General features: G+C 34.2%; 1 protein-coding gene across 4 annotated transcripts in view; it reads right to left on the bottom strand.

Annotated features, from left to right (window-relative positions):
* Nucleotides 1–15,546, bottom strand: part of FMR1 (fragile X messenger ribonucleoprotein 1) — a 32,942-nt gene that overhangs the window by 11,793 nt on the left and 5,603 nt on the right. For all 4 annotated transcript variants that reach the window (XM_075763439.1, XM_075763442.1, XM_075763440.1 and 1 more), the window contains exons 2-10: nt 12,096–12,148; nt 10,958–11,051; nt 9,817–9,888; nt 9,393–9,541; nt 8,196–8,289; nt 7,989–8,105; nt 3,275–3,445; nt 3,111–3,189; nt 135–244 (exon numbers count right to left, since the gene is read on the bottom strand). In XM_075763439.1, the coding sequence (XP_075619554.1) occupies nt 135–244; nt 3,111–3,189; nt 3,275–3,445; nt 7,989–8,105; nt 8,196–8,289; nt 9,393–9,541; nt 9,817–9,888; nt 10,958–11,051; nt 12,096–12,148 (939 nt within the window). The remainder of the gene's footprint in view (nt 1–134; nt 245–3,110; nt 3,190–3,274; nt 3,446–7,988; nt 8,106–8,195; nt 8,290–9,392; nt 9,542–9,816; nt 9,889–10,957; nt 11,052–12,095; nt 12,149–15,546) is intronic.

The following is a 15,546-nucleotide window of genomic DNA, read 5'->3' as shown; positions in this document are numbered from 1 at the left end:
CAGAAAAAACCCCACATTAAATCAAAACTTTATCTTACCACAACAAAGACACAAGGAAGAATTTATTTTATCACTATTTTATCAATATAACCACTAATTAACACATATAGATATGACATGAACTGAAAACATACCTCCTCTTGTGGAATATTTTTATCATTTTCAGCCTCAATTCTCACTCTTACAACACCAGATTTGTCCACTATCTCCTGAATCAGTTTTCCATTTTTTCCTATTACTTTTCCTACAGAAAGAACACACAGAAACATTCCACCTTTAGGGTTTTCTCCCAAACCTAAGAGTATTACTACTCTCTAATTAAACAAGAGTATTTGGTATCAGTGCAAGAACGTGTCAAAAATTACTTAATGCTCCACAACAAAGATTTAGTTCATGAGTCATGAACTAAAATGTCTAAGTAAGCTTGGGGCATTAACTTTGGTAATGTTCCAAAGCAACCACTGCAGCATACAGGAAGAAAGGTACTTTCTTAAGAAAAAGTTTGTTACTGAGTATCATTTACTTCTTTTTCAAAGCTCCTATAAGAGAACAAAGGAAATTCAATCACAAAATGTCTTACCTTTGTATAAAATTATTTGAAATTACACATCTCAATTACAGAAATATTCATTATGTTGCATGCTGCTTTTGGCTTTGCTTTGGTAGGTTTAAAATAATTCCAGTGATTCACAAATAAGCATTGCTGGTTACATTTAAAAAACAATAAAACCCCCTTTTACAATGCCTTAACGTTTGCTGTAACTACCTTTTGGGTAGCGAACAAAGCAAAACTCTTAGTTCATTCACAAAAATTTTAGTTGATGAAGTTTTCTGATATTACTGAAGATACTGTTTGAGCCAGATGTAAAATTAATTCTCTTCTCTGAAACTAAGCTTTTTGTACAAGATATTTGAAAATAGTTCATAATTCATTGAAAAGCCAAAGATAAAAATGTAAATAAGTTATACTCTAATGCCAGTAATGCATACATTTATCTTAGGAACCAGACATTCTGATTTGAGACAATGAAAATGAAAAATTTAGTTTTCTCCAATCTAAGCAAAATAACTTGCTGTCTGAAAATTGACAGAAAAACTAAACTGCTTGTGAGGTAATAAGGAAACACCGTATCCTTCAATCATAGCATTAAGGAAAAGCTTAAGAGCGATGTAAAAAGATTTCTGCATGTTTCTGTGTGTAACAGAAGATTTTATTATTTTCTAAGAAAACTTATGGTAAACTTTTTCACAGGCATATCACTGAAATCAAGACAAAAAAACACTGTGACAGCTATTATTTTGCTGATACAATTAATCCATGAAGAGCAAATTAAAACCCAGTTTTAATCACATGGGACTTTGTTCCTATTGTTCAAAGCTAAATAAATTTTCATTTTTGTGTTTCAATTTTTCTACTGTGAATTTTTAAATCCTACATATTTGTACAAAACATGACAAGAGATGGCAAATAAGTTCTTCCTTGATGACAAGGGCTGCTCTGAGCGTCAAAAGCTTCTTCTGAATACTTTATTCCATTACACATCACTGGCAAATCTAACAGCAGCTTACTAATAAATATAAAAAAAGCCTTGGTAGTGATTTAAAACTAAACCAATCAACCAAACGAAATAAGAAAAGAAAGAATCTAACACTGGTTGTCCCAATGAAAGAAATATACTTTTAAATATTTGGTTTTAGTTACAATCCAGCAACATACATAAAAATCTTTTAAAATAATTATGGACTGTATGCATATATATTTTAACCTATATTTTAAGTTATAAATTTCCATATAGCCCTTAAAAAAAGCAACATCTTGGGTGGTGTTTTGTTGTTCTGATTTTGTTCAGTTTGAATTTTAAAGGATAATTAAGTAGAAAGAGCCAGAGGTTTGCATTTTCTCTAGATAAAAAAGAAAATAAATATCAGCTTATCAATAATGTAGTAAAAGGAAAAAAACCTTCTACCTTTTTAAAGCAAATTATTTGGTTTTCTGGCAAATTATTAGAAATCTAAAAAAGTAAATTATCAAACATAGCTTATTTTGGATATAATATATGGTTCAGCCAATTTTATATTCTAAAGGATCCAAGGCCAAGAAACAGTGTAGAAATGAAAAACTGCCAAGCCAGAAATAATTGCAAAGTTCTAAACAGAAACAAAAAGATTAAAACCTCAAGTTAAAATAATGATGGCAGCTTATTGTTTTTACTTATCACCAGTAGAATCAGGAGGGAGTGGGGAAGGGAAAACTACTGTTTTTAAATTAATACCAGAGCTGAGGTGCCACATTTATAAGTACTTGCCCCATTGCAGAATTTCACACTGCTTCAACTCCAGCTTTCATACACTGCTTGACAACCTATTAAAGTATTTGCTTTTTGTATTATACTGTACAGTATTTTCCCTGTTCTTTTCTTACCTACTGAATTAAGCCATATATTTTTATGTTGCTTTGTAGCCTCAAAAGCTCACTACAAGATTTGCCCCCCCCCCCCCCCCCCCCCCCCCATAGGGCTACATGCATTCTTGAGGACCTTTATCAGGGTGTTTGATAATGGAAATCTACTAGATTATCTTTGAGGTATTTTCTTGATCATTGGGTACCTTAACTAGGCATTCAGTTTATTCCACAGTCCTGCCTCTAAACAAATTATATTTCAGATGTAAAAGGACAGGAAAAAAGACAAATCAAAGAAATGATTCAAAATATACTGGGAAAATATGAAGCTGCAGATTCATCTGTTGTATAGCTGAACTAATCTCTGGACATCCTTGGAGGAAGTAATCTAATTCTTTGTCTCAATCCAGAATCTATTCTACTTTGTATTTAAACTTCGGTACATTGCTTCTAGGTTAAGATATCCCTGAACTGCAAATCAGGAGGTAATTTCTTACAACGTACTGAAGGCAAATGTGTCCATAAAAGTTCTGCATGGAGCCGGAAAACAAAAAAATCTGAAACCCCAAAACTTTTTAACACCTAGAACCCTTTCACAAAGCAAACTTCCTCAAAAAGTTTTACTCTGCCATCCTTTTAAATGTGAAAAACAGTTCTCACAAGGCATTTCTCCTTACTGTCATACCATTAGCCTCCAGAACTGACATACCTACTAAATTTCTTGGGACTTGTATGACATCTTCAGCAAATTCAAGGTAACTTCTTGCCTTTTTCACTGCATCTTGATCCTAAAATAGACAGATGTATGAGAGAAACAAGACCTGTTCTCGCAAGGTTTTTTGTGTGGTTTTAAGGCTAAAGAAGGGAACTTACCTCTCCATAAATATGGAATGTGCAAGTATCTTCATCAAGATCAATAGCAGTCACTCCAGGGACTTTCCTGGCTTGCTGAATATTAGCACCATGAGTGCCAATGGCCAAACCCATTAGGTCTTCACGTACAACAAACTGTTCATGAAATCGTGACGCAAGTTGTCTAGAACTCTGAAGAAAAATATAAGTTTAGTTTACTTTGATTTTTAGTATACTGGAGAGAGAAATCAACATAAATTTAGAGCAGATTCTTTAATCAGGTACTTAGCCTACTTTTTATTTTAATACTTTTAACGCAATTATTTTCACTTCGAAAACACTGAAGAGTCTTCTTCAGAAGTCCTAATATTGCCTTTTAAATATTAACATAAAGCTAGCCTCTAGTTGTGTTGACAGGTCTATATTATGAATTACCACAGGACATCTACAGCTATCAAATGTTACTAGGTAAGACAGCATTCATGTAGGTTAGTAAAATAGGAGCTGTGTTGATTATTAAAGCAAACCATATGATCACTGAGAAAGACAACTGCACCCATCTCAACAGGGGGAAACAGAAATAAATCACTGGACACAAAAATTATATAGAAAACAGTAACTATGGATATCTACTGCACTTAAAAAAAATAAAATGAAGGATCTGTGCCTATGCAAGACAACACAAAATTAAGGTTAACAGCAGTACATTGCTTGAATTCAGAGAACAAGTATGTTAAGAATTATCACCCAGGAATCACATTTACACCAAGACAGAAGGGTCAGTCTGAGAACTTGAGATTGTCACACACTATCAAGACAAAATTCCTTGCTTCAGCAGGGCAGAAACAATGACTAAAGACTACACTATTAAAACAACTTTCAATCACATGTTTGAGGCTCAGTTACTCTCAAATTAAACACCTGGTTACTGTTTTGCAACTCTCATCACCCTTGCATGCAACTGCTATGGTCTAACCAAACAATACAAAGTGGCTTACAGAATCTTAATGAGGATGTCCCAGATGAAATAGTAAGAAAAAACAAACAACGAAAAACTAACTAACTTCTGCATCTGGAAGACGATTTTCAAAATAACTGAAAAAGTATCACTAGAAAGCTGGATAAAACTTGCAAAAAAAATATACAAAGCAGGGAAAAAACCCAAACAAACTATAACTCTAATGACCATGGTAAACACTTTCCTAAAGCAGTCCTAAGCTTCCAAGAGAACTATGTTAGCGAGCTCTAATTTGATGCACAAGTGTGCATATACATGCCCACATATAAAATAGTTTCAATGTCTTGTTAATTTTATAAAGCTTCTACCACATAGCAAGCATGTAGAAGAGAGCTGGGAACAGAGGGAAGCTTTTGAGAAATATCTTGCAGCACACTGTGAAGTTGGAAGGTGCTGAAAATACTCAAATACACAGGAAACAGTTTTTCAAAACCCATATAATCCTGCATTGATACGAACAGCCTCTGTCAATCCCAGGTAGCTCAGATTATTATCATGAACAGATCTCATGAGTGCAAGGAAAAACACTTGGGAAATGCTGAATTGCATGCAGTTCAGAACCTGCCAAGCAAGTGGAGAAACTGTTAAAGGACACATTTTCTTTCAAAAACAAAAACACATGTGTAAAGAGACTAAAACAATGACTGCTAAGTTTCTCCTACGCAGCCTCTTCATCCTTTCAAAAAAACAGAGAGTTTTCTTATAGGATACTTGTGCTATATGAAGCAGGAAAATCACTAAGATTGGTCACCCTGAGAACTAAAAGAAACACATGCAGAGAAATCAGTAAGACATAAACATACAGAAAAAAATACACATTGGTTATGATAAAGAAGTTATCATACATTTGAAGGAATTTATAGTACTTAAATCTACAGAGAAGAGCAACTATAAAACATGTAAAAAAGTAATTATTTACCATAGTGAATAAAATCCCTACATAAAAAGGTGGACACTATCCACAAGCATCTGAGCATAACAGAACACAGGAAAGTAACAATAGTTTAATGCATTGGGAAAGATAAAAAAAGATAAAGCTGCATGTTTTCAGAGCCAAGATATATAATCCTATCCATGTTTCTGCATTGCAAAGCTGTAACTGCTGTGAAGACATATACAAAGACACTTTAAATTAGCAGTTTAACCTCAGCAACATGAGACCCTACAGAGATTGAGAAAGCCTTACTCTGTCCCAGCTAAACTGCTACCGTTATCTGACCTGCTTAAAGCTGTTGACAAATATCCTGTGCTAAATCATTGTCACAGAGAATTGGCTACAGTAGGCAGTGGAATAAGTATCCATGTGTCATGAAATACTTCATATGCTTAGGGCTCTATCAAGCACTTTATTAACTAGATTACAGACACCTCAGAAAGCAAACTTTATTCTAAATGCTCACAGATCTACATTCTAACAGATAATCCAAATGCCGATTTACTAGCTGACATCTGTTATAGACTGCTGCACGAGAGTAGAGAACAGGATGATCAAATCAATAATTAGCTGTTAACACAGCTATCTGTTACGTAGAAAAGACAAAGCTACATCATCACTGGGAACCTTGGCTATGACAAACTGTAGTTACATTGCTTGTACTAAAATATCATTAGCTTCTCTGTAAATTATACGTGACAAGATGTATTTTATTTAAACACAAGAAATTCTGTATTCTACTTCCCCCCCAATAAATTAGTAAGAACCAACTATGCAAATAATTTATTAATACCCACTGAGAGGCTATGACTGAATTGCATTTAGATAGAATAAAATACAAATCAGAATGCAAAAGTACACTTGTAAGTTCAGGCTTTTTAGTATGCCAAAACAACAACTAAGCCACACCTACTGGGAAAGAACACAAAGTAATTGGTTATTTTACCTGATGCTCTAAAAGCCATGTTTGAGAAGTAGAATCATGCAAGTCAAGAAGCTAATATGGAAGAAGAAAGAAGGTACAAGATACAACAAATGGAAAGAAAAAAACAAAGCTGGTCTAGTGATTATGGCTCAGAAAGCATAAAAGGTAAAACTGCAAGAATAATAAAGTGGTAAGACATTTAAAGTTCAGCGAGTATAAGACACAAAAAAAGTGTTTATTTGATGGAAATAATGAACTATTAACAATGCAGTAAAGCCCAAAGCATTCACTAAGTATTTCTTCTGCAGATCGACATGTCCAGTCTGTTTATATGTCAATGCCTCTACAGAAATCATGAGTATGATTTTTTTTAACTATCTGAAGCTTTTCTTTTCAGGTGTGGTTTAAATTAATTTTATATTTAAGAAATACAAATTCCAACATGAAAAATACCAGCCAACTCTTGTCAGGCAAATTATAACCACATATATTTATCTCACAACCTTCACTTAAGTACTGCTTAAGTAGAAACTAAAGTCCAATAATGGTTTTCTGCTGAGAAACAAATCAAGTTCGAGTCCTTCACAGCAGCAAAAAGGTTCAGTCGTACAATGACAGCAAGAATCCAAGATTGGGAAAGGAATCAATGAGAACAGCTGTTGTTGCATGCATTTGTGGGGGCATGTACAGAGAATTAGCTCTGAAGAGACTGTTGTTCTTCCCACCTCCAAAATAATACTTTGCACTTCAAGAGGTAAACTGCCCACACAATTGTCAGTTCTGGAGGAAGACAGAGTGCTTACTGAAGAGCTACAGTGGGGTGCTCAAGAAGGAACACCAATGAGAAGAAACCAGTCCTTTCTTGGTCTTGAGAAAAATCAAGACCCAAACAGACTTGGACTACAGCTCTGAAATACAGACATCAAGAGACTTTTTAAAAAGAGAACTTCTTGTAATGGTGAGTACACCTACTGAATACAAGAGACCTGAATTACTACACTACATCTCACTTCAAGCTAAAACCAAACAGATGTAACCTTAGGGATAGGGGGGAATGAAACCTGGCTCTAAAGTAACAGATCCATTATACACCCAGATAAAACTGATTTGCAATAGTTAAAGAGTGGTACTTCTAGTTCTTGACAGTGAATCTAAAAAGAAGTTTTCAGAAATGTTGCTATTTTTTCTGATTTGTAGATAGAAGAAAAACCACGAAGAAATGTTAATTCTACTGTATAAAGATCCCCTTATTTCCTAGCCCACTCTTTTTTTTTTCCCTCCCATGGACAAATATGAGTCAAGCTTCTTGCCAGTCAACACCCACTCTCTAGTCACAGGAATATCAGAATATCTTCTGTAAGATGAATTCCTAACATTTTATCTATAGACAAACCCATCCCTTCGTACATCCTACCAACATCAGTCTCACCTCTTCCATCTCTTATTTTCACTGTGTAGTTTTGCAAGATCCAGTCCTAGTTCATTTCAGTATCATGCCATATTCATTCCCATCTATTTTTAAAAACAGTAATCCAAAGCAACAATGGCTAATGATTTTATGCTTCATGCTGTAAACAGAATTGTATGTGTATGTATGTATTTAATCCCCCACAAAATCCTGCCAAATAAAATAGGATTGGATAAAAATGAGTCTTTGCAAGAGCAGGCCTTTTAACCATAAACTACTTTGTTGGGTTATATCTCCATCCGCCTCTTTTTAAGACCAAGAATAGTATCAGTACATAACAATTACTTTCACCCCAATGCTTTCACCCTACCAGCTAAGAAACACGCAAGTTTGTGGGTTTGTTTTTTTTTTTTTATTAAACTCAAATTACTTCAGGGAAAACAAACATACCTCCAACTGTTTGCTAGCTTCTTCATTTCTCAGTATCAGGGATAACTTGGTACGAAGACTTCGAAAGTGCATATCAATCAGCATGTTTGCCCGCTTTGTTGTTACATCATTGATTGACTAAATTATTAATAAAGAAAACATAGTGGTTTACACATGAACTTTTGAAACAAACCACTGCCAATGGTATGGTTATACATTTGTACATACCAAAATAATAAGCTGGTGGTTTTCAGAATCATATGTTACAGAAAAAGCTCCAACTGCCTTTTTGAAGTCCTTATGTGCAGATTCTTTGGCACACCTAGGAATAAAAACGCTAGAAAGTTATTATTTTTAACTGCTGCATTTATGGTTCACAGCCAGAAAGATTAATTTCTTAATACAAAGAATCTAAACATATCCAAGTTTTCCCTTTTAATACAGGTGCTATTTTATTGTTATCATTTATTTTACTCATTTTTCTTTCATTTGTTTTCACATAGTAGGATTAGAAATATTTCAGAAATTTTCTGTATGTACATCCTTGAAATGACAAACCAGTTAAGCAAAACCACATTAAAAAGCCTTAATAGCTACAATCAGCAAGTCCAAAATTTCAAACACACCACGAACCAGGATGATGCGTGACTTCACTGTAACCACTGCAGCATTCTAATGACTTTATGCTCATCTCATGCTGTATTTTGCTTCTCCAGGTTTCTTCTGTCCACTCACTTGAGTAAACTTGTGTACTGTAACATTAACTTCAGAACTGCTTATTTTAACCTGAATCTATAGCTTATTCCACACTGAGGCAATAACATGTATCTCAAACAAGCAGAAAGTGATCTGATGCTAAAAAGGGGGAGTCAGTATTAATCTGAGGTTTAGAGCTATATTTACATGACAACAACATGTCTATGTTCTATGAGAAAACTAGCTGTTTCTGTATCATACTATGGAATGTTTGATTATTGCACACCTATTCCCACAGCCATCATCAAAACGCCTTACGCTTTACAATATAAGACAGCGTTTTGTCATTAAATACTAACTTGCATAGAAAGATACTCCATCGATGAAAGACTGACCACTTGAAAATTATCAATAAAGTTGACAAAGAATGCATTCAGACTAATTTGTGCACATCACTGAATAGCTGTAAGAATAAAAATCTTAATCTATACTGCACACAAACCTTAAAACGTTGAAGAAACTGTGTCCTCCTCCAGGACTAAATTGCATTTCAAAATACTCCTTTGTTTCTGAAGTAGGAGCATGTCCACATTTGTATTTTCTACATTCTTACATTAAAATTTTAAAAGTTAATTTAGAGCAGTAAAAAGCATTTTTATTCCTTCTTGTCTCAGACTCAAGAAGTTACCCACATTTTGAAACAAGTTATAAAGAAATGCTTGTACTTACATTTGCCTTAAATCTTCTGGAACTGCCAGTTTGATTTTATGGAAAGTATCTTTTGTTGCAGGTTTATTGGGGTTCACAGATCTCAAACGTTCAATTGTGACAATTTCGTTGTATGTAGCATCACAGGCTGCATATTCTATTACGTAGAACTGATATAAAAAAAATAAAATCATCCAAGCCACACATTTTATGACAAGAGTGAACATTACACTATTAGGAGAAAGGCACTTTTGTTAACTGTACAGTCAAATTTGAACTTTTCAGGTTGAGGTTGATACTTGCAATGGTCCTAATCAAGAAACTCTTTGAAAATGAAGAGGGACAAGATAAAAGCACTGTGCAGATCAGTATTAAAAAAAAATAAGAAAAATAAAATATAAATAAATACATTAAAAAATATATATGTATATATGCATATTCCTACCTCACCCTTTATCATTCTCACTTTAGCCAACCACCAACAGCAGGGTTCTTTTTCATTTGCCCTGGAATAAACCTAAACAAAATGCATACATTACATGTCTGTAGCATTCTTAAAAGACATCACAAAAGCTGACACCAACTAACATGATCAGGAACTCTTGCTACAGGAACAAAATCCAGCATAACAGATTGGTACATAGAGTCTCTAATCTAAGCACTACTTAGCAAGCATGTAACAGCTGAAATGTCTATTGCAAATACAGGCAGGATATAAAATTATGTATATGAGATTGTACAGATGATTAATATTGTGCCCAATCTACTGGCATTAGTTGCTTCAGTCTTAAATACAGTTAGAAGAGAGATAATTCAGCCTTTTACACCTGTTAATATTTAACCAACTATATTTCTAATTGTGTGTATTCTGATGAGTGTATTCCTGATGTGCATTCCTACCAGTGGGTGGAAGGGAGAGGACACATATCTACATCTCTTTAGCACACACATGATATCAGTCACGTCCACATCAAAGAAATTTTGCCATTCTCTTATCTTTCAAATCAAAATAAGCTTACACAGCATGCAAGAAAAATGTAAATCTTGAAAGTTCTCTTTTTTAAAAGTAATTATAAAATCAATTTTATAAAATATTTATAAAATATATATTTATTTAACAATGTGCTATATTAAAGCCCGTCCTCTCTCTACATATACGTAGGTATTTACATATACACATACATCTTTATACTTTATGTACACATACACACAATGCAAATCATCTCACTCAGCTTGAAGTTTTGGTAATATAGACATTATTACCTTACAGCTGAAGAACTACAGTTCAGCATTTATTTCTAGATTAATTCAGTTCTGATAAAGAACTGATCTGTAATCAAAGCAACACTGATCATGTTTGTAAATCAGCATGGAGGTCACAGTACATGGAATTCCAACATAGCCATGTGCTTTACAACTGTCAAAATATCTTTCTGACATGCTTGACATTGTGTTTTATGTAGTACTTGGAATCGAAAAAGATGACAAGCACATAACATAGAAGCAAACCTTCCACTGGCTTGGCTGACACTGTTGACCCTTAGTTCTCTCACTTCTCAAAACAAGTGTTAATGGAGCATACATACCTCTACTTCATCGCTTTCATTTATATCTTTATTATAGCCTGCAGGTGGCGGAAACCTCACATCATGGAATGGTATTTGTCTCTCTGGTTGCCAGCTACAAATAAAAATACAGAGAATGGCCTAAACACTCTCACCTTTTTTGTAAAAGAAAGTCAGAAGCATTTTCAATCCAGTAATTTTAAATTTTTAAATTTTGTGGAGCTTTTCTGCCTATATGTATTAGAGGTAACGCGATCCAATGTATTCATATAAGTCACTTAAGTGACCATTAAGCATCTTAAATGAATCCCTGATGCTACCTGCACTGTTCTGAAATCTTCCAGCAGCAGTTTTTACTCTATTTACAGTTATAGATTTTAACCCCAACCTTAGAAACACAGTTTAAAAAACATTTCATAACACGTTTGGACACTTCCTTCAAACTAAGCCTGTTTCTTCTTTTTCTTTGGTTCTACTACAGATGAGGAAAACTTGATCAGGATTCAGTCTGAATATAGTTTTAGTTTTCAGGGTCTTTAACAGACTGGATAAAATGAGCACGACAAGAAAAGATTATTTTCAAAGAAACTAGAAACAATTTCCAAAATACAACAGATGATGCCATAACAAAGATTCACAGGAAAAAGTATACAGCAGTGTGTTAAATTTCTTTTTTGAACGAAAAGAAATAAATCTGAACTAAATGGTATAATGGAAGGTTAACTTTTTATGCCCTTAAATGATGAAAAAGCAACATCATTTCATTTCTATCTTAGAAAACCGGTATTTATCATCTATCTTTAAAACAAATTTTGTAATAATCTACTAAATCTAAAATAAGACATTCATATGAGAAAGAGGCAGTCATGGTACCACTGCTGCTTATTCAAACATGGCTTTTCATATGTAAATTCAATTACAACAAGGTTATCTTCCCAACAAACCCGTGTTACTATAGTTTTGCACTTAAAAATACTTAAACAATTAAAAGCATTCATATAGAAGTGTCACAGCATAGTAAGTATCAAACATAATTCTAAAACATGCTAGCAGCAAGCTTAGAGTATCTAAAAGATACATTTTAAAGTTATATGTAGGTTATTCAAATGCAAGGTTGATACTCTATCATTTATAGGTATAACATCAGCAATACACTTACTTGTTTTCAAATGCAACTGTTATAGAATCTTCATGCACATCCTTTACAAATGCCTGCGTAGGAAAAAAAAGGGTGTAATTATGGTCTGCTTATGGATATTTTAAAAAATAATTTTAAACCTGTATAATGCATTCCTTTCACATACATGGATGAAACTCAAAATTTAAGTATGCTTTCAAGTCAGCCTTTTTAATTTTGCAACAGACTTATACAAAACACATACTGAAAGCTGATAACCTCCTTGGGTTCATGACCGCCAGTGTACTGATACATGGACAGAATGCCCAAGCTACACATGCATTCTTCCTACTTTTTAGATTTAATGGGAAAGGCTACTAACAAATGACAAGATCATTCCAAATAGTTTTATAAATGAAGTTTAAAATGTTTGATTTTATAATCACATTTTGTGTATTTTGACAGGTATAGAAATTAAACCATGTTAGTACTCCTTAAAAAAGGAAAAAAACCAAATCCAAACCCTGTCTCTTTTACCTCAAGGTACCTTTGAATAACGCACCAGCAACACTCATCTATACCCACTTCTGCACAGTTTTCCCCTCATTTACTTCATCACACTTAACTTCCATAGCGCACAAACTTAAGATAAATGCCCTGAAGCCCTCCTTCAGTTTTCTTCTGGGGGATGGAGAGCAATTGTGCTAAGTCTCCCATGCAACCACAAAGCAAGAGTACGGAACTAAGATTCAGCACCAAGAGGACTCTTCCTGCCTCCTGCTACTCAACTGACTAACCTTTGATCAATTTTCAGCTTTAAGTCCAAATGTGCCCCTCCCGACCATCAACAGAACAGCAAGATCAATACTCAAGGAAATTCAGGATTTACCGATGAAAATATTTTTAGTAGCTTGAAATGATGGAGATCACTGGGCAACCAGGGATGAAAAGATTTGGGTGGGTTTTTTTTGTTTCTCTCTTTATAAAATACCTCTTAATAACTTCTGAAACAGATAAACATTGGTGAAGTAATGAGTATTCCACTAATATTTGTCCATATATAGTATATCCTTGCAAGGTACATAGATAAAAGTCCATGAGCAAGACCGTAAAACTTTGTTCTACCAATGGAGATCTGTCTTAGTAGATCAAAAAATTCTCAGTAAATTGGAAATAATTTAACAGTAACTACCACTTCTGAAGAAGAATTAGTTAATGACCTGTGGAACATTTTATTCTCCCTGCATTTCAAGTTTCCAAGACAGGAACAACTCTTATCTCTTACACAAAGCTAAGAGTTTCTTTCTCATATGGAATCTAAATGGTGTTAAAAATTTATTCTGATAGTTTTCCTTTATAAAAGTATTCCGAAGTATTTCAGCAGTACTGAGTTGTATCAGTATCTCAAAGCAAAGCAGTACGTGATGACCGATACTGAGCTCCAAGAACTGGTTATACTAAAATTAAGCAGTATGTGCACACAAGTGTCATTATTCAGAGACATTCAGTATAAGAAAAGTGCAATGCCAGTTAATAATCTGAAAATAATTAATGCCATCTTGAATAGAAGTCAAAGCAAAGCCACAATGACAATGGCAAAAAATGGTTTTATACCTTGCTCACCTCTCAATACTGTAAGATTAAGGTTACCAGAAAGTTTATTATTATTGCTAGCATCCAAAGGAGATTTAAGAGTCTCTAATAGTATTTACATAATTGCAAATCTCAAAATTCCAAGATATTCCTTCCAAGGGGATTACAAGCATAGTTGATATTTAGTGACGTGATACAAAACAGTTTTAAGACATCTCAGGATCATGTTGATAGTAGTACGGAAGCGCTATTTACATAAAGAGGCTACAGAACTCCCAGTTGATCATTACGGATACTGAACCTTTATCTAATGTTTCATATTCCTGTATCTTCTGTAGGAAAATTCCAGCACTGGAAATGTATTTGAAAAATACTATGTTAGTCCTGACTCATTTCACAACATTACACACATCACCTTCAAAGGCTCCACCCACATTTCTTCCAATGTTTGTCATGTGCGGCTCTGACGCACCTATTCTTACAGATGTAGCAGAAATGGATGCCTTTAACACCTGAAAAATACTGTAATCACTATCAAGTATTTGGTATGACTCCTCCACACCACAGACAGGAAAAGGATAGGACTTAGTATTATTAGTAACACTTGAGTATGCAAAACCAGAGATTATTTTATAAAGCCAATCCAACAGAAATGACACTGAGAGCGCTTAACAGCCTTGCAGAAAACAGGTAAGAGTAACACAAGACAATGCCCCAAGAAAGAATTTGTTGATATTTGTTGATAATTTTCTCATATTCATAAAATAACAAAGAATCACTTCTCCTACTATGAAAGGCACTTTCAGAGAAGTAGCCATCCCCTCTATGGTGATAAAAACACCAAAAGATGATCTAAATAGCACTGTGAAAATTACAGGAAATGACAGAAAAATACACAAGCACAGCAGTGAAGAGCAAGACTACATCTCATGTTTGGATTTGATAGCTCATAAATCCAAGTCATCTTGAGTAGAATCTTAGTGACTACAGCAATATATTTAACTTGTGGTAATAATGCTAAAACCTACCATTAATAAGTAAACCAGATGGTGAAACAAATAAATGTAAGTTACCAAGTTGAAGACTAGTCTAAGGCCTTTAAACAGTCTCATACTTATGCCACCTGGAAAAAGTCAAACTTGGGACACATAGCTAGTTGAGAAGAGTATTGAACTATGGGCAATTCGATTTACATCACGTCCTAACTTAAAGACTGAAGATCTAGTACAAGGGATGAAGTGCTGTTGTCAATGCTACTGTGTCTGTCACCATAAAAAGACCAACGAACTTCATTAGGCTGCAGATGATTCCAACAACATGCAAAGGTTTTACTCTTACTGCTTTCCAGTTACTGCAAAAGCTCTCCTTAAACAGGTCTTCCACATTGCTTTGGTCACAACCCAGAAATCTGAAGGTACCTGAACCAGGAATATCAAAGGTAAGTGCTGACCGTACACAGGTAGCATCAAGACAGAAGTTGCTAGTGAGAATTACAAAAATGAAATTTCTTTAGTTTATACCAAGTTTAGAAGACTCAACCACAGAAACAGATGGAATATCTGGTTTTCACTCCAGCCTGGCCAAAAAAGTTGATGTCATAACACTGTTGTTTGCCTTTTAATTTCCAGCCTTGCAAAATTACAAATATTCATTGTAATGAATTTTTAATTAATTATAAAGTGAATGATGCCTTGCCAAATACCTACTTACAAATATGCAATACATACAACACTTCTGCCTACCTCCATGTGAGATTTATGCTTAAAAACCAATTAACCAGACAAAATATATTAATAGCCTAAATACTTGGTTGTCTAATCCCATCTACCCATAGAAAGGTGGTTTTCCTTGTTCTTCAGTTTCTTGTGACACAGAAAAATGTCAGAGATACAGACAATGA

Source organism: Balearica regulorum, chromosome 11 (assembly GCF_011004875.1).
Source record: "Balearica regulorum gibbericeps isolate bBalReg1 chromosome 11, bBalReg1.pri, whole genome shotgun sequence".
NCBI classification, from domain to species: Eukaryota; Metazoa; Chordata; class Aves; order Gruiformes; family Gruidae; genus Balearica; species Balearica regulorum.
The sequence above is the reverse complement of the archived record's forward strand: the minus strand, read 5'-3'. Positions and strand labels throughout refer to the sequence as shown.